Raw genomic sequence first — 27,207 nt, 5'->3', positions numbered from 1 at the left:
ACGGGAAAAGGACGACAAACACAACCGTGGAAAGAAGAAAGAAAAGAAGTTGAAAAAAAATACAGGGAGAGAGAGGAAAGAGATTCCGTTTGAAGGAATTCCGAGCGGTGTCAACCCCTTTCTAAATGGGTGCTCTCCCGGGGTGGAAATGTTTCAGCAGCCGATGGGGTGTGGTGGGAGGGGTAGAGAAACAAGAGAAGGGGTTAAAATAATAAAAAAAACTGAGATAAAAAAAGCCACAGAGAATGTCCATCGGGAGCCACTTGAGAAATAGGGGTCGTTTGCTTTAAAATGAAAAAAAAAAGGAATAGGAGGAGGAAGAAGACCCTTCTCTGGCCACTTGAGAAAGGGAAGCAGCAGAAGTAGTGGAGGGAAGGGACGAACACGCTACGTCCTTCTCATAGATAAAAGTCTGAAATTCCGAAAGATAGAGGAGAGTCGAACAAAAAAATAAACGGTGAAGTCGCTCAGAACACAAGTGGAAGGATGGATGAGAGAGGGTCGTGGGCGGTTGGGAATTCCTCTAGGAATACAACTTCTCTCTCTCTCAGATGCTTCTTCCTCCCATCTAGAAAGGAGTGTGAGCTCCTCTTCGGAGACGAGTATACAAGCGAGCAGGAGTGGAACCGATGATGTCGACCTTGGATAACCTCCCGCATGGGGTGTGCGACAGGGCTGCTCTCTCGGCCCACCTCGCTGCGGACGGCACTTGTCAGCAGCTCTACGCCCGGGAGGCGGTGCCTGTTAAGCGCCTATACTTATCACCGGAGACTATCACTCCGTTGTTGAGAGCGCTGGAAATGTTCGCTCTCCCCCTAGACCACTAACGGAGGACCAGAAGTGCATTGTTAAAAAGCGATAAAAGCGGAACAAACCATCTCGGGTATCGGGTGAAACGGAAGACATCGCTTTGCGGAGTAGTTTTAACTAGGGATGAGTAGATTCCACTTTTTTCGATTCTGATATCATTTCCGATCCTTTAAAATCGATTTCCGATACTCGATTGCGATTTCATTGATTCTTATTCATACTAACAGATGGAATAGTGATTTATTCTGGCATTGATGTCATTATCATTTAAGAATTGACAGGAATAAAATAAGGGATGAGTCGATTCCACTTTTTTTCGATTTCGATATCATTTCCGATTCTTTAAAATCGATTACCGATTCTCGATTCCGATTTAATCGATTCTTATTCATACTAACAGGTGGAATGTTAATTTGCTCTATCATTGCTGTCATTATAATTTAAGAATTGAAAGGAATAAAATAAGGTATGAGTCAATTCCACCTTTTTTCGATTCCGATTTCTATTCCGATTTTTCTAATCGATTCCCGATTCGATATTATTGATTTGCCTGTAGTATTGTTGTCATCAAAATTTAAGAATTGAATGGAATAAAATAACGAAGACCAGTAGCTCAGAATGTATGTTTATTAAAAATATTTAATAAGTATTTCGGTTATATATCCTCAGCTTTAGTATAATAATAAACACTTTCACTGTTTCAGACAAATTGAAAACTTAATAATGTACAGCGCACAGTGGTCCAGGTGTGTGACGGTCTTTATGACCCAAGTTTGTAGTCTATGCTCAAAATATTTATTGGAATTGATGGAATCGGAATCGGCTTTAGGCAATCGATTCTCGATTCCGATTCCGTGTCCGAGAATAGCTGGAATCGAAAATCGATCTTTGAATCGACTCATCCATAGTTTTAACGATTGGCATAGATTACTTGAACAATTAGGAATAGATATCATACAGACAGAGAGAACATAATATTAGGGCTCCACTATATTTCCAGGTCCGACATAAACGATAAATTGAAAGATATTTTGCCTAACTTATAGATATGGGAATTCGCCCCCCCCCCCCCAGGCCCCCGAACAATAAATGACTTTATTAAATGCTAGGCGGAATTTCGTCAGAGAACTTACTTTTATTTGTAAACGGCTCGTGTACTTACACCCTCTGCAATGCGTCAATTCGGCTGGGGTAGTATGTAGATGTAGATGAATGTCGGCGATTATGAAATATTACTGATAACTTCAGGCTTGACTCTGTGGAACCTCTCCATATTGGAAATTACAGTAGTGAACCTTACAAAGTTTTATTCCTTTATTTCCGATTATGAAATAGATCAAAAAATCATTATTCGCAGAGGCATAAACTGAGTTCACTGATATCCTATGATCAGTAAGTTACCGTAGAAAACAGATGCTTTTCAAAGAGTATTTCGCACACCAATTAATATAGTTTTCACTAGAGATACCACGAAGTACCTGTCGACTGTTGTGATTATTCAACCGTACTTAGAATAAATTTATATTTATTTCGACATATTACTGGCGTTTTGCAGTGTAAAAATTAATGGAAATTTATAAAATATTTTGGTTAATGCTAATGATTTGCTAAAAATTTTTAGGTCTATTAGTTCCCCAAGGAGTGAACACTGGAGCTAAGCTCCTAATCAGTAGCTGAGAGCATAATGATCGTCATTAATAATACATTCAGGGCACGCAAAGTGTTAACGTTGTATTGAGCATTACTCGAGCTCTTAATTGGGTGTATGGAGGCAGTAAAAACTTAAGTACTTCATCATGTTCATCATTCTGTGACCGCCAAAGTTTTTAATGAACGAGTAGGTTATTATGCGGACCGACGGACAAAAAACAATCATCGTTATTATGCATAAGTCATTTGTTGTCGTTAGGTCTGTTATTAATGCTCTCCATATTTGTGCCAGAAATTCTAATTCTAATTTCCTGTTCGCGATTAGTTCAATATCGAATCTTCAAATTAAATCCTTCTGGAACCTCAAAATTTCATATCATTTATTAATAAAATATTTTCCGAAATCAGAGCTAAAAATACTTATTATCATCATCATCATCAACATCACTGGTCAACAATTCTACGATTGGTTTGACGCAGCTCTCCACTCAGTTCTCCTATCAGCTAATTTTTTCACACCTACGTATTTATTCTCTTTCACATCTTTCTTCACCTGTTCCATATATTTTGTTTGAGGTCTTCCTTTTCCGTTCTTGCCATCTGCTTGTCCCTCGACGATTGTCTTCATCCGGCCATCATGTCTCAAGATGTGGCCTATAAGGTTGTTCCGTCTTCTTATTAAGGTTTTCATGAGGCTTCTCCTCTCTTCTTAGGACTTCCTCGTTACTAACTCGGTCGATCCATTTGATTTTCATCATTCTTCTGTAGCACCACATTTCGAAGGCCTCCATCCTTGCTTTCTCCGCTGCTGTGATTGTCCATGCCTCACTTCCGTATAGGAGCATACTCCAAATGTAGGTTCTTATAAATTGTTTCCTTACTTGCATATTAAATTTAATTTTCCCGCTGTACTAAGCAGGTCTCTCTTTTGGTGGAATGCTATCTTTGCTTGAGCTATTATGCTGATAATTTCTTTCTTGCTTCCCCCGTCACTAGTGATTCTGCTTCCCAAATAACGGAATTCATGCACCTCCACCGGTGTTTGCTTCCCTATTTTAATTTAATGCTAGTCTTGACTTCTTCTCCTCTGCTGCATACTAATATCTTGGTTTTATTTGTGTTTATTTTCAGTTTTTATTTACCCATTACCTTACCCATATTAACCAGAATATTTTTCAAATCCTTCTCTGTTTCTTCTATGACGGCTATGTCATCGGCAAAATTTATATCGAGTAAAAATGCACAGACTACTAAAATAAGATAAAAATGAAATATACAACGAATCCACTTCAATTAATTACACCCTCCGCTTCTGACTTGTTGTCATTTATAGGCGAGAATTTTATGAAAGTACACATCACAACCCGAGTCTTGGGAGACTTTGAAAATGATTCAGCCCGGTCAAGTCTTACAAGCAATAAAGTTTACCTTTGAATTCCCATTACTTTAAAATTATTATTTTTAAATCATCCAAAGGGCTGGAAGCCTTGGTTGCAATCAAATATCATTGCTCGCGATGTAGCCCATTTTTTTATGCTTCGCTTCGTTCGTTTCCGCAGAATACCGTGGGGATCTTCAGATAGACGCGAGTAACGTGAACCTAAATCAAGTCGGGAAGAAGCTGGTATTCTCCGCTATCGTACTCGATCGGGCGGAAACGTAAGCCGAGCGCTCAGTCGTAGCGAAAGGAGCGAAGGGATCGGCATGAGATTTGTCTCCTAGGATCCAGGCTGCGCAACTCGTCTCGAGTGACTATGTTATTTCGAGCTGATTCAAGCATGAGTGTATGCTGAGTTCGCAGATATCCTCTGAGCTCAAAATTACCCTAGAATTCAGACGACATGTCTCACCGTGAAACGCAAAATTGACGCAAGAATGCAAACATTTTGCCGAGAGTATTTTCAGTAATTAATATGGTTTTCACTAGGGATATCTAAATAATTAATAAATGAGCGAGCTTATCATGCATACACCTTCACCTTTGAAAATTAGGGCCTCACCGTTAAACGCAAAGTTGACGCAAGAATACAAACGATTTTGTTTTGCCAAGAGTATTTCCAGCAATGAAATGGTTTTCACAAGGGATGCCTAAATAGTTAAGGAACGAGAGAGCTTATCATTCATACCGCTTCACCTTTGAAAATGTATGTCTTACCGTTAAACACCAAATTGGTGCAAGAAAAAATTGGTTTCAATTAGCATTTACGTAGAGATTTTGGATATTTAAAACATTTATATTCCAATTCAAGTGGAGTGCAGCTGATGTCAGACTGTAGGTAGGTAATGAGGAGCTATAAGTGTAACGAGTATCCACGTACACAGCGTAATAGCAGTAGAAAAACAGTGGGCAATCAAAAATTCAGAACGTGGAAACAAAACGTGCATGAATATTAAGTTATTGAGGTACTCTACCGATCAAGGTAGGTTTCCATGGAGTATTTAAAGCCCGTATTCGTAGTCGACCCTTCACATCCGTTCCCACCGTAGCTACGCGTAGCAAGAGGCTCCTACATGCGTTTCTCAGTTGACCCTACATAGGTGGTGGGGGTGATTCCGTCGTCACTTTCTCTGAAATGACGTAGATGATGGCTGAGTTTTCTTGAATTTTCCACTCTGGTTACGTAGTGGGAGCTAACTATGAAACTAAGAAAAGACGTCCGATAATTTTCAGGCGTATTGTTGGGGCAACAGATCAAGGTAAATAAACAATTGGTGTCGTCCGCCAGGCTTTGCCGGTACATTAATTATCGCTACAAATACTGTTATATCGAACCAAAAGTGGAACCATATTTTCTTCAAATTACTTCAAAAGTGGTCTGTTCAAGATATTGATAAGTACGGGGCAAATATGATCATTGACATTGGAACTTACGCTGCATCATCAAGTTTCGTCATTCGCTTTTACGAGAATACGGCCCTAATAGGTATCCTCGCAGTCTCCCTCTTCCTGCATAGACCTCCCTTTTAAATTCACTATAGGCCTACTCCCTTTCCAGTGGCGCCGACTCCATGGGGCCTGAGGGGGCCCGAGCCCCCTCAAAGTTTCGTTTGGGGGGGCGGAGCCCCCTTAATAATTCAAGATAATAATTGAGTTATATTATGCTTTGTGAAATCACAAAAATATATTGGTATTTTTTATTTCCTATGTTTGACGATAGTTACCTTTTAAAATACATTCAACAATGTGTTAAAACAATAATTATAAGGTAGTAAGCAGGTTAACTGAAAACAAGTGGTGTGAATTATGATAGTGTTACGGTGCTGATACACACTTTGAATTTAACCTCTTTCCGGGGCAAGACCCCCGATATGGGCCCCCCCATATTTTTTATAAGTCGGCGCCCCTGTCCCTTTCGTTCTATCCTGAAGTCCTTTTCTCTTCCTACCTCTCCATCGTTTACCCAACATTCTACCTTCCAACACTGTTTTCAACATCCTCTTCCAGCTCAGCAATCGCTCCATCCATATCTTATTCTCTCCTCCGTATCTCATATGCCGCTGCCTCTCCTCACCCACCATGTCCAGCACTTCGTCATTCCTCCTCCTCTCCGTCCACTTCACCTTCTCCAATATTCTCCACACCCTCATCTCGAACGCCCCTAGTCTACTCTAGACCTCCTTCCGAAGGGTCCAATGAATGGCAATGAATGTACAGTAATTTTATGGAAATATAAATTATATATTTTAATAAATGAATAGCAATCAGAAGCTTGACATAAAAAGAAAGGGTATCCATCCTATGAATGAAAGCAACCTGGGCATGACTTCATTGCAAATTTACAGCTCATTTAAATTTTTTACGCGATATGTGTTGCTTCGATCGATAAGATCTACCGACTGCTCTCAGCGTCAGTACGAAGTGGTGAATGCTGACATGAGATCCAAGGTGGCATATTGAGTTTCTGACTGATGATGATTAGCAAGCGCCCCGGGTCGGAGGTCACGCTGGCAGCATTTATCCATTTAATGGGACGTCACGTGGCCGTCGACTCATCGCTCCATACTTAATGCAAGTTCGATGCCTCGGGCGTCAGTCCCTCGACCCTTTTGACCTTCCGAAGCCATTAGAAGAGCTAGCCGTGATAATGAAGTGCCCGTCCCATCCGACCTGCACAGCACGTTGATTGTGTTCCCGGGGATCATAATTGGAAGTTGCTCTTGCGTCGCTAAATTTGCAACGACTCTAGGTCCTTACTATTCTCACGTTGTAAAGGTGTAATTGCGTTTGAAATCACCAGCGAATTATCTGTCACCTCATAAAGAAATACAGCGATTCATGATTTCAAATAATTAAAGTGAAAAGAAATTATTTACTTGTGAAGTCTCATGATTTTTTTTCGACGGATATGAAACCCGAGGCTTGTTGGTGATTAGATGAGTGATGTTGAAATAGTATGATAGGTAATAGTATACAGTAATCATTGTGAATTTCATCTATCCCAATCAAAATTCTTGAGAGTACGCCGTTGACCGCTCAATTAAATTGAATTATTATTGCCACCATAAACATCACTATAAAGCTACCACAATTTTTTTTCATTTTGTTAATAAGCATTAAGCCCGTAGGATGCAACGGAAATTAGCGGATCATCCCCAAGTCGTGGTTTATTTAAAAAAAATTAATATATGAATTCCTTGTATTCAATTCATTTATGTGGATCGACTGTTTTATCGTACAAAATAAGTTATCATGCCTATATTTTACTTATTTTTATGGAAATAATAAAATAGAGCGATATTAAAACATGCCAATAATAAACTAAAAATAAGAGTAAAACCGGCATCATACTTGTATACTGTATAGACTGCAGAATATTGTCACATCTGGTAAACGCAATATACCAGACTTTACACTTGGTTACCTAAGCTGCTATAGTCATCAGAAACTGTCATCAGAAACTGTCATTAGGGTTGATTGTTGGCTATTTGACAACAAAATAAGTGGCGGTAGTGGGAGTGGTGACATCGACTAAGATTTTTTTCTTCACATAGAGGCTACAGCAAGCTACAAAAGTGCCATACCTCATTTTCAGCTGTCGATAATTGACGGCAAAATTCTTCAGTCAAGTGAAGAACTCAAAACAAAATGAGAAAGTGTCTACTTGTCCCTTTCAAAAACTATTTATTTCAGTTTTTAAAGTGAATTATTGGCATAATTTTAATGGGCAATGACCTAGATCATGGGCTAAGCCAACGAAACTTATTAAGGACTAAGATTTCGTTCATAAATCTTCTCATGAGGACATTCCTCCATCTGGGACACGCTTCCTTCGCCTGAACTTATGTAGTCCAACTCCTAACTGTTCGAGTACTCATATTCTCTCCTCGTTTTTACTCTGTTCAGTTTTGTCACGGAGAAAGGAGACTGCGGATCGTATGTAAACCTGATGAGGTGACCGATTGTGGATATGGGATAGCAGGAGACTCCAGGGAGTGGGAGGGGGTGGCTAGCTTGTTTGGCAAGACGGCGAGGGGGACCGTTAGCCGGTTTCGATTGATTGATCGTCGAGATATCTCGATCGTGAGTCCACGTGGAAGAGTCGTCGGTACCGTACAACCAAAGATCGATTTTCAGTGCCCAAACAACGCACTCCCCTCCTGCGACGTCTGCATTTTCTCTGCATACGAGGTGTGTTCAGAAAATAACGGGAATTTTTTGATTTCGCGGGTGTGGGGAGTCCTATTGTCAGTTTTTTTTACTATTTTGTTATACATGTCACTGATTTACGATAAAATTTTCAGGTTTATTCATTTTTACATTGTGACAGCCACTAAGGTTAGACGTGTTTTATGTGCTTGGCGACTTTCGTTTTTTTGTTATTTTATTTAGTTCCTCCTGTACCGTGGAAACCGCACCATAGGTCTTGAAATCGGTGGCTTTAACTTAACAATTAAACTTACGCGAACGTCTATGGATGGATGCAACCTACCCAGGCGGAACTCGAACCCGCGACCTTTTGTGTGGAGGATAAGGACTTTACCCCACCGCCACCGAGGCCGGGGACATTTGCTAAAAGAAATGCATTACAAACTGATTGTAAAGCAAATGATTTTCAGCAAATAATGTGCGATAAGGTGTGTGAAACTTTAACAAGGGTCTACGGTGAATCTGGTTTGAGTAACACAATAATTTAAGAGTGGGACAAGCGTTTCCAAGATGGCCTTGAAGATGTTGAATATGACGAACATCCCAGCACATCAGCTGCAGATGAAAACGTGAAAAAAGGGAAAGAAACGGTTATGAACTTCTTATATACAAAATTAATATCTAATGAGGACCCTTTTGAAGGTAACAGCGTTCGTGCGTAGGTTTCCGCGGCGTTGTTCACGATGATTGCTAATTTCCGGGTTCTCCTGCCGCGTCTGTCGTTTATGGTTGACAACAGTTTCGAAATCCATCCTGCTTTCGTCTCCAGGTCGAAGGTGACAAGGTTTGATTTGATTGATCCGGGACAATGGCTACCCAATCAGCAACAAGTGGAAGAGAGTGCTGACCAATCAGCGCACAGGGGGAGATCGGCCAGTGCTATATAAGACGGCAAAAAATGAAAACTTCTCACCCTCGACCTGAAGACGAAAGCAGGATGGCTTTCGAAACTGTTGTCAACCATAAACGACAGACGCGGCGGGAGAACCCGAAAATTAGCAGTCATCGGTAACAGCGTTAATGGATACGGATAAATAAATATTTTATTAAAAAAACAAAAGTTCCCGTTATTTTCTGAACACATCTCCTTCCGTCTCAACTGCTGTTCGGCCGTCAACTTCCAGCCCCGGCTACCCTTTCCACCATCCGTCAATCCCCTTGCGAGCAAGTGAGCTGTGCGCATGCGTGCACGCATTCGCGGCGGGTCGCTTTGTTTCATCGTGCCATTATTCTCTCTCTTGATTCGTGTGTCTTTCTCTCCGCGAAACCCGAATACTCTCGCGTAGTCGCGGAACGGGTTTAACCCCTTCGTTTCTGCGCGTGCGGCGGGAATCGAAAGCGAGTCAAATGACGCCGGACGAATTTGACGGAGGCTCGCGACGGAAATCTCTAAAGAGTTTCCTTCGGCGTGACTGCGGGGCTCGAAACTTGAATCGATCGCCAAGTATTTGGATGTTTTCCACTCCGGATAATTTTCGGAATCCAACTTCTTCATGGATAGTTATTTCAATGGATCTTTTGCAGGGTTATCAGAAAAAATGGTGCAGTTTTGAGCAAATCGTTTAAATGAAAACGGTATAACTTACAGTTTATGTTTATTATTTTTAGAAATTTTCGTCTAAAACAGTTTTTTTGCATATTTAATTAATTTCAGAATGTTTCGGCCTCAGTCACACGAAAACAGAGAAACTCGGCGTCGAAATTAGTCTACTCCTAACGAAAGGGGCCAAGTGGACCACGGCCTAACGTCCCATCCGACGAACGGAGCGGTGCACTAGAAATGCCCTCCTCAAGGCACTCAAGCAGGGATGGGGTAGTCTCTGAAAAATCTCTGCCACCCTATCCCTAATCTCTTCCTATGAATTATTGAAACAGCAACATTATTAATGATAACGCTGTACATGGAACTTTTTCTCTATGGGAGCGAGGCATGGGCGTTGACAAAAAGGAGAATCTACTTTCAGGTGAAAATACAAGGATAGAAGTGAGGAAACAATTCATCAGATACTACAAATAGTGCATGTATCTCTATGAGAGCGATGCTTGGACGATGACGGTTGCACGGAAGTCAAAAGTGGAACCATTTGTTCTGTAGTGCTACCAGGGACGCCGACTTACAAAAAATATTGGGGGGCCCAAACCGGGGATCTTGCCCCGAGAAATTTTATGAGTTGTGAGTTTTAAGTTTTTTAAGCATTTTAGACAAGTCATATGATCAACATTTGAACTCTGATAACTCGAATCTCGATATCTGGACACTCCGGGGAAAATGGAAAAGACTGACACGTTTTTTCCTCATATCTATAACGAATTTTTGAGGGGGTCGAGCCCCCTCAGGCCCCATGGAGTCGGCGCCACTGAGTGCTACCGAATAATGACGAAGGCAAAATAGGCCTCGTAAGTAAGTAATGAGGAAGTTCTTTTGATAGAATGGAAGAAATGATAAGTCTTCTAAAATCCTTAAGAAGAAGACGAGGACTCATCATTAGGCTTGATGGCATGATGAAGACAGGAGGTACTCTAAGGACTGGTGGATGGAAAGAAAGAAAAGCGACAAATCTGAAATTCCCGAGAACTCAGTGCAAGTTCTACTCTCATCTACTACACTAACGATTGGATCGAAAAACACAGAGAGTGTATGCTGAACTTGAGTTTGTCCAGATCTATTCATAAGTTTTCTCAATGAATAGTTGCATAACAGCTGCAAGATAAAACTAGATCACGCTAAGGTTCTCAATATATTACTTCCGACCAATTTATCTATGTAAAACCGAAATTAGACAATAACCAAAAAATTTGCCAGCACAAAGCTACTGAGATAAGAGACCTCCGACAAAAAATTAAAACCCTCCATTCGAGGAAAGATCGGCTATCTGTGGGTTGGAATGTCTGAGGACTCTTACAGGGAAAGAAGAGTGAAATGGATGCCGTTCGAGTAAATTTTTCATCCAAATCTTTTCTAGAGACGCTGAGGAATGCATTTAATGTACCGCATCATTCAACGGAGCAATTTTAAAACGGTTTTCGAAAAATTTTAATGGTGGAATGAGTAGATATGTTGACCCTAATGTGGTAAAGCGATTACGGACGCCTTCTACAGTAATCCTTGGAATGTTATAGAAAAAAATATTTAAAAAATGCATCAAAGCCACCACAAATGGGACCACATAAGGTCAAATAGTCGATGGTTCGAACAAATGCTATTAGAAAACGTACGGTATATCTATCGTGTCCATATTGTTCTTTAACCTCTTTGCCGAGGCTTAATAAACAACTTCTCCTTCAGTAAAAAGATATTATTCTTTCAGAAAATTGGTAACTTAATCATCCAGTGGCATCGGCCTTCGCTCCAAGAAATACGATTTAGTGCGTGACTAAAATCCTTAAGCCCTTCAAACTAAATGGAGCAAATGAACCAATCACTTTATGATGATTGAATTAATAGGATGAAGGATGTTCAATAGACTTATTTGCAATGTAAAAAGTATGCATATATGTATTATATCGACATTTTAAGCATTTTACCAGATCAATTATGGAAATGCTATTCGAAAATGTTCGGCGTATTGGTCCTACTCTTTTTTCTTCCTTGAAGTAATTGGAGGAGCGTTGATATTTGCCAATCAATTTTATGCAGTAAAACTTTGCTGGTACAACCATGATTATCTACGGAAACTCGTAGAAATTTCCTTCCTCATAGGGAATTTCTTCCTTTCTGTAGAAGCATTGAATTGTGGTTTCGCTAGCAGTAGGACCCGCCCGCCTCTGTGACGGTGCGGGATTCCTCTTCCCTTCCAATCCTATCCTATCCAAGGAGACGTCGTCGGGATCCTACCACGACGTAGCCTCCCTCCTTTTTCCTACCTTGTCCTCCCCCTTCTGTGGTGCAGGGGTGAAAAGCTCGCGCTTACAAACCCTGCCCCAGGAGTGTAACCCCGCGAGCCCAGCCTGGAGTCTCGTTTCCACCGGTACAACCATGAGTAATCAAAATATGGTGTAAAGAACCAATATTTGGTAAAAAGAACTTTTTATTTAAAATTTTAGCATAAATTTTTAATAAAAATTTGTACGTAAATTTTTAATAAAAATTTGTACGCAATTTTTTTTTCAATTTGGCAAAGTCCCCTTCAGATCCCAGAATTTCGAACAATTGAGTGAAGTTTAAATGGCGTCAAAACAACTTCATGCCCTCTCAAAGATTTGAGTCCAATGACCCGAAGTGTCACGACAATAGGGCATCAACAACAATAATTTCCTGAGTGCTTTCGTGAGGCACAGTACGGTCCTAAGTACAGTTAGAGTCCCTCTATCTCGCAAGGAGCTACAATGTATCGTCGCGGTTGAAAAGAGCTAGTATATCTCACCTCATATCGGCAATCGCCGCCTGGAGCCATTTCCATTTGGGAGGGCGTTGAGTGTGTGAGTCACGATGGAGATCACACCGACAAATGCCATTTGCCATATCACCAATTGGACACGCGCCGCTTCTAGTGCCTCGGAAAAAGTTACATCCCCACCAAAAGCGCAAGGTACACATTTTCTTTCGGATACGTTTTCTTCTCGCCAAATAAGGGCGGGGACCAATCCGTCGACGCCCTAACCACTGTGATTCACCCCTGCCCCTCCACCCTCCGAGTCATCATCCCCTATCTTTATTTATGGAAATCGACGAGGCCGTAATCGAAGTAATGACTTCAGTCGCTAGAGTTAAAAAATGTCGCGAAAGATTTACCTCTATATTCCCTTGAAATTGGGCATTTTAAGATTTCCGTTGCTTTCTACTACTTGATGTAAACACCCTTTATTACAATTAGTACACTTTTCCTCAAAGATTTCCCGATTTCCGAAGATAGACAGGTACCTGTTTCGTGAAATGCGGCGTACCTTTCCTAAGATATTAGATATTTTCTTTCTTTATCAGAGTAATAAAATTCAAGATTTGGCGAGCTGTAATTAACCCCTAGAGTGCCGGGGAGCGCTATCGCGCTTCTCCTATCTCTCGCGAAAAGTGCCAGGAGCACTATCGCGCTCCTCATGCAATGTCACCCTTAGATGCTGATAATTAACTAATCATACAATTGTCAATATTCATTTTATTTTAACATTAACTATTTTCTTCAAATTATAAAAGTTAACTCATATTACCAAAAATTCGTCAAATAATATAATAAAAAGTTGAAACTACATATAATAAAGATTACCTAAAGTTTTTGAACTTATACCTTTACTTGTTTATGAGACCTAATTTTTTTCCCTAACCTACTGAAAAGTTAGCAAAAATGCCTCTGCACTTAGGGCATAGTGCCTAGAAAATTGGTTGGCACTTAAAGGGTTAAAACTGAAAGTTGCAAGGGTTACATCGTTAGGATTGAAAGTGCACATTTAATTATTATCATTATTTTTTTCATTTAAACCGTGTTCAAAACCACACCATTATTTTATGATAATTCTGCATTAGTATAGGGAGCGTGGCAACCAAGTGGGAAGAGCGGGATTTATTGCTGATCGATGGGACCCAGATTCAAACCCCGGAAACCCTTAACAAAAATCCTCCTTGTGTGGTGTGAACCATTTAGAGGAATCGCCTGTCCTTCCCAATAAGTGAGACATTCACCCAACTACGGCTTAGCATAGGGTGGGCTCTAACTTTCCTAAGTATTTGAAGCGCTGAGTGAGCTCACCATAGAAACATTGACACGAAAAAACAATAAAACTAGAATGAAAAAGGGAAAAGAAAGGAGAAGTATCAACATTTTTTCAGGGGCGATAGTTCAAAGGGGCTAAGTCTGATTCTGTTGCCCAACCTTCAGCGGGAAAAATGTTAGTCGGATTCGATTTTTCGAGCAATCGATTTTTAATCCAAATGAAAATTTCAATTTTTCAACAAAAATGGAAATTTGAACTGAAGTATCGATGTATCGAAAAAATCGAAGATTCTCCAAGAAAAAAAGTTTGGGTAAAAACATGTTTATTATTCAATTGAAAAACAGTGAAACTACTCATTTGAATATTAGAAAAATCTATTTAGAATACATGCTTGAATTATTGGTGGTAAAAATGCACAAATGCACGCACACTTTAGTTCTGGGATCATTGCTTGGAACCATTTGACTTCACTCAAATGTTTGAGAAAATCAACGGAATTAGATGCTTTCTTGATAATCGCGTCAAGACTTATCAATTTTACCGGATATAAAGTCCGGATGAAGGCTGGTAGTGACGCTTCTGATACCAATCGATATGATCAAGATCGAAGTTCGAAAATCGAGTTTGAATCGAAACTCGAAGATCATGGCTACATCACGTTTTCCCCGATCTTTGACTGCTGAAACTCGATTTTCGATTTCACTTGTAATCGAGTTATCCATCTCCACTCCTACGTTGTTTTTCCGAACGAAATAGTACATTTAACCGACGCACAACCACGAATGAAGGTTGACCTCCATTGAGACCGTTTGTCCGAATCGAGATATCTATCGGAAAAATCCTTAAGTCCGATGATGCGAATCCGCAAGATGATCTCCGACGAACGATAAAAGACATCAGAAAAGAGGCGAACATAAAAAAACAAAAGAATCGTCGCCTCGAGTCTGAATGGAAGGATGCTGGCAGCGAAACAATTGAACGGAGTTTCACCCAGAGTGAAAACTTTATGGATTCACATTGAGGATAAATATATTTCCCCAAAAGAAGTGAGGAAACCAAGAAAATGTTTCCCACGATCACGAAGCTCACCGCAGGGTGAGAAAGATTTCAAGGTGTCACGTCTTTCCTCTTCGGTCACGTATATATTCTCGACGACGACAAAAAAAAAAAGAATAACGGAGGCGTGAATTTTGAGAGTGAAAAAAAAACAATCTCCTGAGGAAATGAAAGGTGCTAGGAAGAAGTAAATGGGACAAAATAAGCAGGCCGGAGATTGGAAGTTGAGAGAAATGAGGACGTTGCCAAGGCGACCAGAAACTTAAAAACCTTACCCATCAGTAAGAGACAACGACGAACATTAGTGGAATTGCGGAAACAATTTGTGACAACACTTAACTCTCGTGAGGGAAATGAAAACTCTCATACCTTGCAGTTTGAGTGACAGAAATAGTTGTGAGTACTGAAACAGGGTATTAAATCTTACCCTAAACTGCCGTTGCTGCCTTTGATATGATACATCTTAGGCTTTCTAAAAACATAATTTTAACTAGATGTTACCTTCAGAAAGAGTAGCATATAACGTTGGTTATTTATAGTTGGTTTGCCTTCTATCGCTGCCTTTTATCATCATATAAATGTTAAAATATTACCTCCATAGCCAGTATATTTTATACCTATAAATATTTACTAACGCAGTGGATCGCATAGCGTTTGAAAGGCAGTACAGCGATCGGTTCTCTATTTTTTTCCGCAAACAATATGTGTAAAACTGGATTTATAGTAATAATATTAGATAAGTAATAGCTATACATCACTGCATATTTTGTGTTTTGTCGATGACGCCGTTTAAACATAAGTTTTAAATCTCGAAATGTCCTTAATAATTTTCAATCATATAACTTTTCATTCGGAAATGAGTTTACACAAGCTATTTACATATGTCAATGAACGACCAATATACTATGTGGCCTTTACGTGATATCTTCTTCATATTTGGGACCAAAACTGCATGAATTTATGATGTAGAATTGGAAAAAAAGTTAGTCGTCCATTTTTCCTAAGCGTCAATAATGGAAAACTCGGTGCCTCCTAATGACTGCGAATTCATCCTTCCCTTAGAATTTCCTGAAAACGTTTACGTACACCATGGCCAAGGTGGCGAAATGGGAAAACGTGATGGCCTCCAGCTACGAATTTTGCTAGGTAATGAGTCCGCTTAAGGTGACTGAAGCGTTAGTGGTTGAATTCAGTATTTTCTGACCTAACCTTGTGGAATATCGGTCTGAAATCATGATTATAGGTTACTTTTTAATCCTAAGAATTTTTATTTTGCACCGCTAGTATTGCCTAGTTCTAGAAGGGCCAAATAAAAACCCTGTGCATTGAAACGTAGTCGCTGTTATCATTATCTCGTTATTCGCACATCTCTATTCATTGGTTAGAGTCTATATTTTGGAGAAATATGACGGCATCTCTCAGTTTTTATGGTAGTATTTTTGTACAGTCTTCTGGGGGAGTGTGGTAGAGTACTGAGTGGAGCACTTGGCTGATTCCGTTGATCTATATCCATTGGTTAGAGTTAATATCTTGGAGAAATGATGACATCTCTCAGTTTTTATGGCAGTATTAAAAAAAATCTATTGGGGAGCGTGGTAGCGTAGTGAGTTGACCGCTTGGCTGATGATCGAGGGGTACCGGGTGCAAAACCTGGATGAAAAATCTTAGCACGCCCCGAAACAAAGTCCTCGAAGTGCAAGGTGGCCCTGCGAAAGAAACTGCTCCCTTCCACCTACTCTCAATGTGTGAAATTCACACGCCCATGGCTTAGTAAATGTTGAGCTCTATCCTCACCTATAGGGTTGAATCACTGATTGAATGGTTCTATTCACGCAGAAAATAAATAAATATGTACCAATTCTCCATCATCATCATTAGTCACCAATGCTAAGATTGGTTTGACGCAGCTCTCCATTCCTCTCCCCTATCCGCTAACCTTTTAATTGCGACGTATTTCTTCTCTTTTACTTCCTTTATAACCTGCCCTATGTAACTCATTCGGGGCCGTCCCTTGCCCTTCTTCCCTTCCACTTGTCCTTCAAGGATTGTCTTCATCAGGCCATCGTGCCTCAAAATGTGGCCAACTAGGTTGTCCCGTCTTCTGCTTAAGCTTTTTAAGAGGCTTCTCTCTTCTCCCACTCTGCTTAGCACTTCTTCTTTACTCACACGGTCGATCCATTTAATCTTCATCATTCTTTGGTAGCGCCAAATTGCCAATGCCTCCACTCTTGACTTTTCTGCTGCTGTCAACGTCCAAGCCTCGCTTCCATAGAGAAACGTACTCCATATGTAGTACCTGATGAATTTTTTCCTTACTTCTATGCTTGTATTCTCAGCTGTAAGAATATTCATCTTTTTGTAGAAAGCCCTCTTCCCCTTCTCTATTCTACTGACTGTTTCTTTCTTGCTTCGTCCATCGTAGGTAATTTGGCTTCCCAGAAGAGAAAACTCTTTCAAATGTGAACTTCAATCTTTCGAGTTGGCGGATGTAATTCAAATGTTACCAAATATCACGACGGGGGAGCGGTGTCAGAAAGTGGTCCGAATTGCACCATGTGATTTACGAACGTCGCTTTATTATGGAATTAGTGGCGAGGGTTGGGGGGAATGTTAAGATCCACCGCCCAGCGGCGGACGGAAGCATAAATATCGTGTCCACCGACGCCCTGCCAACGCACCGAATAGTCGTCTGCCTTCCCACCGACTTTCGTCCTCTTTTTGAGTTTCGGGTCGAGACGAGTACCGCGGTCTATACAGTCGCAACCAGTGGGACCTTTTTGTGTAGTAGATGGTTGGCAGCACTCCGAGCGGCGAGTGAGTGTAACCACAGTAATTTGCTTTAGTTTTATGTTCTAATAGGGTGGTTTCCTATTATTTTTTATTGAATCAAAATATTATTACTCCTGGAGTACGTATTTCACGCTTTTAGATTTTTAAATGACGATATCTATTTTTCGCGATTAAATGAAAAGTGAAAAATTTCAAGCGCGCGAAAACGCGACGGCTAAGTATGAATGCCGGGAAATCTCCGTGTGACGTCGTTCTGGTTCCCGATGCCGCAAGTGAGGTGAACTTGGGGCGAGGATCTGAGCGCTGATACGACGCAGGATGCTAGCAGGTAGCAGAGTGCCATGCTAGCTGGTAGCGCTTGGCTTAAATAAGGATTATTAATACCTTATCAAACGAAGAAAACTTTCCGACCTTAGCCAGTTTTAATAGGTGATTATTAAGACATGCTTCCCTGAGCTCTGTGCCTCATGCATGCATTGGTAATCTCAGACGATGTAAAACTCCTATCCACTCGTATAGAAACTAGGTCCCCGTGATGTCACGTGGAGCGGCATCGCATGGGCGCCAATCTGGCCTTTTTCGAATGAGGTTAAAATTGACCATTAACGTTCGTCAAAACTGGGATTTCTAAAACCAAATAATTTGTATATTATGAATACACTAATGGTGGGTAACGAATCGCAATCAATGCCTTTCGTTTTCTTTGATGAAGGAAACTACCCTATTGTGTTGGCAAGAAGATGTATGCATTGAGCTGCTTTGCCTGCCAATGCGTGAAGTGAACTTTTCATTCGCACTCTGTTTTGCTTGTCTATGTTGGTGGTGCCCAGGAATTACAGATTGTTACAGGCGCTCATCTACCTTTATCGAGCCATCTTTCACATTTCATTTGCATTTACAATACGGTCCTATAACTTTCTCTGAAGTTGATTTTTTTCTTAGTTTTGTCTACTATTTCGATGGTGAAAACAAATTGGTTACCCAGACAGCACAGAATCCTACGTATCTAATTCGAATGCAGATAGTATCTATTGACGAAAAGCGACGGAGCGGTGGTCAATGGATACTATCTGCATGCGAATTAGATACGGAGGATTCTGTGCTGTCTGGGTAGTAATTTTTTCAGGATTCAGCATTGTATAAAAATGTAAAAACCTATAAGCAAGTACTCGAAACTATTTCAAGATGTATTGCCTAACGTACCAATCCTACTGCGGCTGTTGAAAAGGTTATGATCCAAGCTTGATATACAAAATTAAATAAGGATAAATATTTTGTGAAAAAAAATCACAGGCAGCAAAAATGTAACTTTGGAAAGGTGCACATTTTTTTGCTTGTAATAGCCCATATTTCATTCCGCAAATATGCTGTGATGTAGTTATATTATCATTTGAAGTAAATTAAAGCGATTGTTCAACTTGGGATTGTTGTCTTTCTTTTCGGCGGAATCAAGCGGAAAATCAGCTGTGACCGCTCAAGCTACGAAAGAATCAATAAAAATGAAAATCGTTTGATGAGGCCATTGACAAATCGTGAGAATACCAAATAAAATCAAAGGCAATACTAGTATTCACTCCACAGCGCGGGGCAAGGAGAATTCTTATTTAAGGACTTTCTCTGATTGGCCGAGGAGCAGGCCTGGTTTTGGTGCCTAAAATCCCCTAAATAAGAAGGAATCGCGAGACCTTTTGCCATCCTTCCTGAAGACGCCACCGCGGAACTGCTGTAAACCAATGACAAAGTTCGTGAACGGGGCCCGAAAATGTTGACTTCAAAGAATAAAAACGTTCAGACTCCAATGCACAACAAGATTGCCTTCTTCAGAATACCTAACGATACCATTTAAAGGAAGCAATCTAAGCATATCTTTAGTTTGCCACCGAATATAGCGAATATGATTGAACTCCACTAGTAGTCTAAGGTGTTGGTGCATACAAAAGGTCGATTTTTATTGTTTTATTCTTTGAAAGCCTACTTCATACGTTTCCTGCAGCACCTGATCAAATTTCAAGGATCATCATCCTATATTTTTTATTGCCCTCGCGTTTGAATTAATTTTGTTGCTTCGTAGAAAAAAAACTTAGTTCCTCCAATTATATTCTTTTTTCATGTGAGGCAAATCACGATTTTGGTTGGAGGGGATAAGCTGTCCGGGCAAAGGAATCGCTCACTTATGTTCCTATTTTATCACTGAAGCCATCGAGAAACTTTTTATGCTAAATCTTGGCTGGCATTCGATATTTTTCCTTGGTGTTTCTGATTAATCTCGACTCTGTCCTCTTTGAATTTTAAATCACGCCTATCATCTATTCGCCTCTAGGTTACCATAGTGACACCTGGTTTGGAATTAAACTCCTTCTTTCTATCTTTGAAACTAGTCTTAATACCTTCAGATGTGTCTGTGCTCAGATATTCCTTTCATTGTTAATACTGATGGATTGGTTCGCTCTTATTATAATGATGTATTTCACTGACTCGTATGCGTTTTAATCTCCATGTGCTACAGTTTTCTTCCATATTTCCTCTCACTGCACTGCAGATTTCGCTGCCAGCCTCCAGGCAGGTCCGATATGGATTAGATGCACCTTTCAACGGAACGAATTTGGAAGGCAGGGATTTAGAAAGTTGAAGAACGGTTATCGTAACTTATAATTTTGACGGGGTTACCTAATCTCACTTGATACCCTCCCAGTCGTTCGCCTATGTAATACTGGGGTGAGAAACGAATGTATTGCTACCTTTATTCTCCCTTTAGTTTCGAAAATACAGAAATATGGGTTCACTTTCCGGCCCGAGAAATTGTACGCTTAATTTGTAATTTGCTGCCATAGTCGTCAGAGATGTTGAGGAAACTTTGACTACTGTAAGTTTTGATCGTAGTACCTATGATTGGAGACTCCATGAGCTGACTTATTGTAGTTAAAATATGAGAATAAATAGTGCATATACCCGCGTGTGTACAAGTCTTCATTTTTACATTAAAAAACACATTTAATGAACTATCTTCACCGATAACACTTTTTTGACTGATGAAAAATCCGGTATTATTTAATTAAATTAGTGTTATTTGGGTAAAATTAATTTTTTAACGATGTATATCTTTGACTTCCACCACGTTAAGTCAGAAATGATTATTTACTGCCCTTTATATTCCATAATGCGCTGATTCAAATACCGCCTTTACGGTATCTGTTTTAACTCTATGGATTAGGGGATAGGGTGCGTTTAGAATTTATACTGTGCACACTATTTTTACTTACAATGGGTTTTACATGCGCATTTTTCATATTTTCAGAACCATGGATGTTAGAAATGAAGTCTGGAATACACTAAATAGTAATGTCTTTCTGGTTATTCTTATTTTCCAGTGGTTATTTTCTTTATTTATTTACGGTGTATGTGTGGGGCTGCCGAGTGGTGATTTAAAGGAGTGAGCATATTCTCATGTGTGCGCTCTGTCTCGACATCAATTTCATATTTTACTTCCACTTAAAGTCATTACAGTTCTACGTATTTTGCTTTCACTTATCGTGAGTGCAACTCTCGGAAAGCTCGCATTTTCCCTGAAAAGTGTACTCGTTAGCGCAAGTACAGCATAGAATATGATCTGGTGAAGTGTAAACAAGGCGGTTTATGTAAATAAAGCGAAGTTCAACAGCCTTCAGCTGCCATTGAGCCTTTAAAAAACGCTTTGCACCTATTGGAAAACCGAATTAAGATGATTTTTAAGTTCCAAGATTGGGTGAAAAAATTCCTCCTCTTTGAGTGCTTTTTAAAAGGACGAAACGCAGCCTCGGTTTCGCTGATATGGATACAAACAAACTTTAAATTCATAGCAGCGCTCGTGCCGTTTCTTTGCTAGCAAGAGTGGGTCCCGTTGAAAAAAATATTTTTACTTCGATCTAATTTCTTTTCGTTTTTGGAGTCTCTGGAGAAGTCTGCATTATTTCATTACCTCCTTATATATTATATTTCCTCCAGCGGGATGAAATCGAAAAAAGCTGGACAAAACCCCCAAAAGAGTTTTTTGAGTACGGAGTTCGGAACTTTGCACCGTTGTTGTCAATACATTGGTGCATTTTTTTACGCAAATCATTTTTCATAAGTAACATTTTTAAGCAAATTACTTAGCCTCAAAGTTGAACGAATTTCACAAAAATTACCCGCATTGAATTTTTTTCGAAATTCAGCATGTTAAAACCAATGCTACGCCATTTGTAGTAATTCAATTGCAACGGCAATTAAACATATTGTCATGCGGTCTATTACTGTTAATCATTGATACCTTTGACGACGCAGTTATAGTATTTGTGGCCAGTGCGATACAAAATGGTGGACCCTGTTTTTCGTCGAAATTTTGTGTTCATATAGGGTTTAAAAAAAGGATCACCGAGTTACCTGAAGATATTTACACCACATATACATCAAAGCCTATAGAGTGTGATACCAAAAGGAGAATTGCGACCATCTGCGACGCCGAAATTAAGATCGATTTTCCGATCTTAATTTCGACGTCGTAGGACTGGTAGGTAAGAAAATCGGCTGAGAATCCGTGAAAATTACCTTCTTTAATTAGAAGTGACGATCTTCAATATGAACTGATTCTACCGAATTAAATACTTTACATGATTTACAACTTATTGACTAATCAGAATGGTTTCAAGATTTAATTGCCATTCCAAAAGAGTAGGTCGTTGGCCTCGGTGGCTTTGGAAGTCCTCGCCTTCCGAAGGTCGTGAGCTCAAGTCCCGCCTGACTTGGTTGTTTCTACTCAAGCCTCGTTGTTAGTGATAGTCCATCGTTATTGCTTGTTAGAATTCTTAGATTTAAAAGAAATGTGAAGTTTTCGCGGAGGTCAAGACAAATTTTTTAAAAATCTTAGTGTACCATGAGCACATTCGTCAATTTTTCTTCTAGAACTGCGGTTTATTTTTTCGAAGTTCCCGTTGGATGCAATTATTTGCTTCTGGATCCTCGGTTGTTCGATGTAGTTGGTTGGGTTTGCATTTCCCCTATCGGGAACAATGAGAGTGGTCTTCCAAATCGCTAATCGCATGCTACTACCCGATCGAACCGATTTCCGGATGGCAGACTAAAACTCATATCGTGCGTGCAGAATCGGAGATCACGTGATTAGATCCACTCCGCCCACCGTGCACCCGCCTCGCGCGTTCATCTCTCCGAAAGGATTCCATTCAACAACGGTGCGCACGCTTCATTCTGAACGGCTTTCTTCTGGTCAGGTTTCAACTTCTCGGCTTAAGAGGACGCATCGCGCGTGCTGGTCTGGTATTTTATGATGACGGATATCTCGCTTAAAACGCAAACTATAATCTTGAGAATTCCTGAGTGCATAGAGTTGAGCATGGTCAGCATTTGCCTGTATATCAAATGAGAAAATTTTACCACAGCACAATTATTAATCTTTGAATTCTATTGATATCCTACCTTATTAGCCTTTGAATTTTATTGACATAGGGGAAACCTGCCGAGGTGAGACTTGAACTCAAAAATGATCTTTATTCGTAATTCCAATCGTCGAGAAGCGTTCTTGTAGAGCTCAATGATAGCTAAAGAATCGGAAATAAAGGAGTAAAACTTTGTCAGGTTCACTATTATATTAATATGGGCTCGACCCGGGTTACGTAACGTAGTTACATAATCTCACCTGAAGATGTAACAGGCACGTTATATCATCTCACCATAGTGAACCCGACAAAGTTTTATTCCTTTATTTCCAAAATAGAGTGGTTTCACATAGTCAAGTCTGAAGTTCTCAGATATAGCTAAAGAATATTGAATTAAGCTTTATTTGTATTATCCGCCTTGTTTAGGCTTTGACAATAATAATTGATAGTAATCTATGGTACATTTACACCAACAAGTGCACTGTTCTTGAAAAACGTGAACATTCCGAGTGTTACACTCGTGACAAGTGAAAGCAAACCATGCAGAAATGTAATAACTTTAAGCGAAAGTAAAACAGTTTGAAATTGATGTTAGTACAGAGCGCCAACTTGTGAATATGTCAACCGTATGAATTGGGAATTTTTTTACCTAATTTTCCAGGAAAAAAACCTAAATTTTTGTTAAGCACCTGCTTATGGTGATGCTTTTATCGTCAAAAATTGTGGTCAATACTTTGGAAAGGTACGCCAATAACACAGGCCAACAAAAAAAATTCCTTTGAAAACTTTTTTTATAGCTGGTATTTATAGATTTTTATGTGCCGAATCCAAACCTGGCCTTAGTTTTTTTTTGTATCACCCATGGTTTCCAAGCAATAAAGCAATATGTATTTGATATTTAGTCCAATACCCCTATACGGTATATAGGGAAATCAATGAAACACTGTGTTACATCATAAAATTGTTTGTATTTACTGTTCACTACATCGTGATAAAATTGTTTGTATTTGCTACAGCGTGATAATACAGGGTTCACTTGTCAACTGGAATTGGTCTACATTTTCTTTCCCTTTTTTCCTTGAAGCTTCTTGTGTAGCTTTTTCTGCGATGAATCGCTTGCTGAACTTCTCGCTGAAGTACCAACAGTAATCCCCCATTACCTTCGTTCATTAGGTCTACTTTTTCAATTTTATATAAACTATAAAAAGCTGTTAAATTCTAAACATATTGCTTGATTTCATAAATTTAACTGTAAAATGTGAATAAATGATGGGTGATACAACTTTAAAACCATCATATTTGGATTCAGCAACTTAAAAAACATAAGAATAAGGTATTTTCAGTAAAAAAGTTTTTTCATTGTTGGCCTGTGTTATTTCTATCATCGGGAGATTTGAGACTTCGCTGCGCGTTAAATTTTCTCGCCAAGAAACGTGCAAGTACTCTTTAAGCATGGCAGTGGATGAAAAGAAATTATTTTCTCTGCTAGCGGATAAAAAAAATGGACAGTGGCCAGTTCACTCCCGTAGTCCAGACGCTTCGCCTGGTCATCTCAATCAATGTCTTCATCACTCTAGTGGAGATTTACTGCCTCTTTTCGGCCTGAAACTTCGTGAAAATCGTTTTCCGAAACGTTTTTTTTTTGGGCATCGGGGGATGGCTTCCGTTGCTAGCGGGGATTTTATGGGCGTGAACGCGTAGCTGACTATTTTTGGGCGATATTGGGGAGGGGTCGTCTTATGAATATGGTAATCGGAGGCAGGGGGGGGGGGGCGGGCGTGGAAAACAAAACTCTTCATCATTTCAGAAAAGCCTCCGGCCAACATTTTTCTCTTCCCGATGCAAATTTCTCGGCCTCCGCGAGAGGAATCGTTCGGGTCGTAAAAAAAGCGCCGTCCCCGCGTGCTTTATGATTCTGCGAAAACTCACCGAAGGAGCCGTCGTGACGCGCCCGGTCTTTTATCGCTGGAGCTATAGCCTTTAAATTTTCAGGGTGTATAGAATAGAGCCTGGTAAAATTTTTCTTGTGCATCAAATGTTTAAAATTGACCTCAGAGTTTTACGAGGTGCAATTTTTAATATTTGTAATGTATTTACAGCGAATCGAATCTTGAAGCACGTACGAGGTGGAAGGGCTATATATTAATAACGAAAGATACTTTGTTTCATCCATAAGTTTGTTAATTTTTTTCTATTTTATTACCGGTTTCGGCAATTACACCGTTATCGATGTTTATTGTTATTATTTTTCTGTATATGATAATATTGTAATTGCCGAAACCGGTTACAAAATAGAAAAAAAATATAAACTTGTGGAAGAAACAAAGTGTCTTTCATTGTTAGTATTTACAGTATTTACAAACCATTTTTATCGGAAATTATTTATTCAAATTTTCGAGAAAAACTACATTCTTGCTGGTAACTCTAATTGTGATGCTCTAAGTGTCGAAATTGTCGTCAAAACGCCGCAAAAAAACAAATTTACAACAATTATTTCTATCCTCGGGTGATTTGTGACTTTCTGCGTTCGAGTTTCTTGCCACTCTGAGGGATGGAAAAAAATGATCGCGTGATTCAGGCATTAAATATGTTCCCCGTTCAAGATTAGATTGTTCTAGAAACTAAAATTATGACTGAATCTTCACCGCGGGGAATCTGTATCGAAAGTCGGGTGTAAACTAATTTTAATGAGTGAATGTAAGACTATTAACATGTCTTTAGATAGTGCTCATGTCCCAACTAGACCGATTTACAGCTATGTCTAGTATTTTCTAACTTGCCCCGTCCTGACTAATATTCTAGTGATTAATGATGAAACGGATATTAAATTTGGATTGACTTCCAAAATCTTATGTACATTAAGTTATTTGCGAATTTTCCGGGATAAAAATCGTTCGGCTCGTAAAAAGCAACACCTAATGTGGTTTATGATTCTGCCAAGACTCAAGAGTCGTGCGATCCGTCGCGTGAGCTCAATTTTTTTGCTATCGCAGTTTCGCGTGGGAGCTGCGTAGAAAGGTATCGACCTTGTGCGAAATAGTCGTTCAGTCAGTGGAAGATGATTCACTGGCTAAAAAATTTCTGCAGTTCTCAGCTATGAAAGACGCACTACTTTTTAAATGCTGCGTCTACCTCAGCATTTTTTTAATTAAAATTCTCAGGTACCTTTTTCATGGGGGATGAATATTTTGTGGAAGCTAATATTTAAACATTTATTGAAAAGCGGGAAAGTTACTTGAAATTCTCATGAAATCTTTGCTAATCGATATCTATATTCTTTTCTCACGCCTGTTTTTTTACTCCTCATCCGCACAGGATCATTTGGGTGGTGCCGCATCCGTGGAGCGGGGCCTGCCCCTGACCGCACCCCCGGCGCCGCCCCTGCACCGCCAGCACCACAGGCTACCCCAGCAGCAGCACCACCAACTATCGCCGCACCACCCGAACCACCACGCTAACGTCACGATCGGAAATGGTTCCCACCTACACCACCAGCAGACACCGAGCCACAACCCCCACCTCCAGGGCCACCAGGGGTCTCCGGGGGGGCAGGGAAGGGCTCCGCCCCCGTTCTCCCGCCCCCTGCCCCCGCCGCCTCCGCCCCCACCGCCCCCGCCGCAGCAGCAAGTGAAGCACCAGCAGCCCCAGGCGGTGTCCTCCGCCCCCAGTGTCCACTCGGCGCACCGCCTCCTCAAGCAGGTCATCTCGTCCACTTTGCTGCCCCCGGCCGCCGCCCCCCACAAGGACGCGCCGAGGTCGTGCACCGTCTGCGGGGACCTCTGCCCCGGATTCGCCCAGCACGTGTGGAGGTGAGTAATCTATTTCAAGGACAAACTTTTTAACCATATCCATATATCAAAGAGGAAAGCCTAAAAATCATGTTAGATATACTTTCGTCTAAACCTTCAGTGCTCACGAAAATTTTTCATGAGCGCTAGCGTGACTTCATTCTCCAATGACGTGTTATGTTACGAATAAAACCCGAAGATTGATGCGTTATAAAGTGGAATTTTCTATGTTGTAATAAGTACTTGCTACGAAACTTTGGATTGAAACATTTAAGTGAGTATTTATGGGAAGCATTTTTAAGATATATGCAGTAAATTTGACATTTGAAAAGTAAGGAAAATTACATGAATGTCTTAAAGAACAGATTCTTCATATAAGCATTGCATCGCTTTCTTTCATTGATTTCCCCAT

The 27,207-nt window shown here is 40.2% G+C and overlaps 1 protein-coding gene across 1 annotated transcript; it reads left to right on the top strand.

Annotated features, from left to right (window-relative positions):
* The first annotated feature begins 632 nt into the window (after positions 1–632).
* On the top strand, positions 633–26,820 carry LOC124158227 (zinc finger protein ZIC 5-like). The gene is made up of 2 exons (XM_046533415.1): positions 633–743; positions 26,323–26,820. Exons 1-2 carry the CDS (start codon positions 633–635, stop codon positions 26,818–26,820), a joined length of 609 nt encoding a protein of 202 aa, XP_046389371.1.
* The last annotated feature ends 387 nt before the right edge of the window (positions 26,821–27,207 follow it).

This window comes from Ischnura elegans, chromosome 4 (assembly GCF_921293095.1).
Source record: "Ischnura elegans chromosome 4, ioIscEleg1.1, whole genome shotgun sequence".
NCBI lineage: Eukaryota > Metazoa > Arthropoda > Insecta > Odonata > Coenagrionidae > Ischnura > Ischnura elegans.
This window is presented reverse-complemented; position numbering and strand designations above follow the sequence as displayed.

Excerpts from the sequence above, each read along its gene's own strand:
- LOC124158227 (XM_046533415.1), top strand. The coding sequence starts at position 633 with ATGTCGACCTTGGATAACCTCCCGCATGGGGTGTGCGACAGGGCTGCT. Across the intron at positions 744-26,322 it reads ACGCCCGGGAGGCGGTGCCT|GATCATTTGGGTGGTGCCGC; the intron begins GTTAAGCGCCTA and ends TCATCCGCACAG.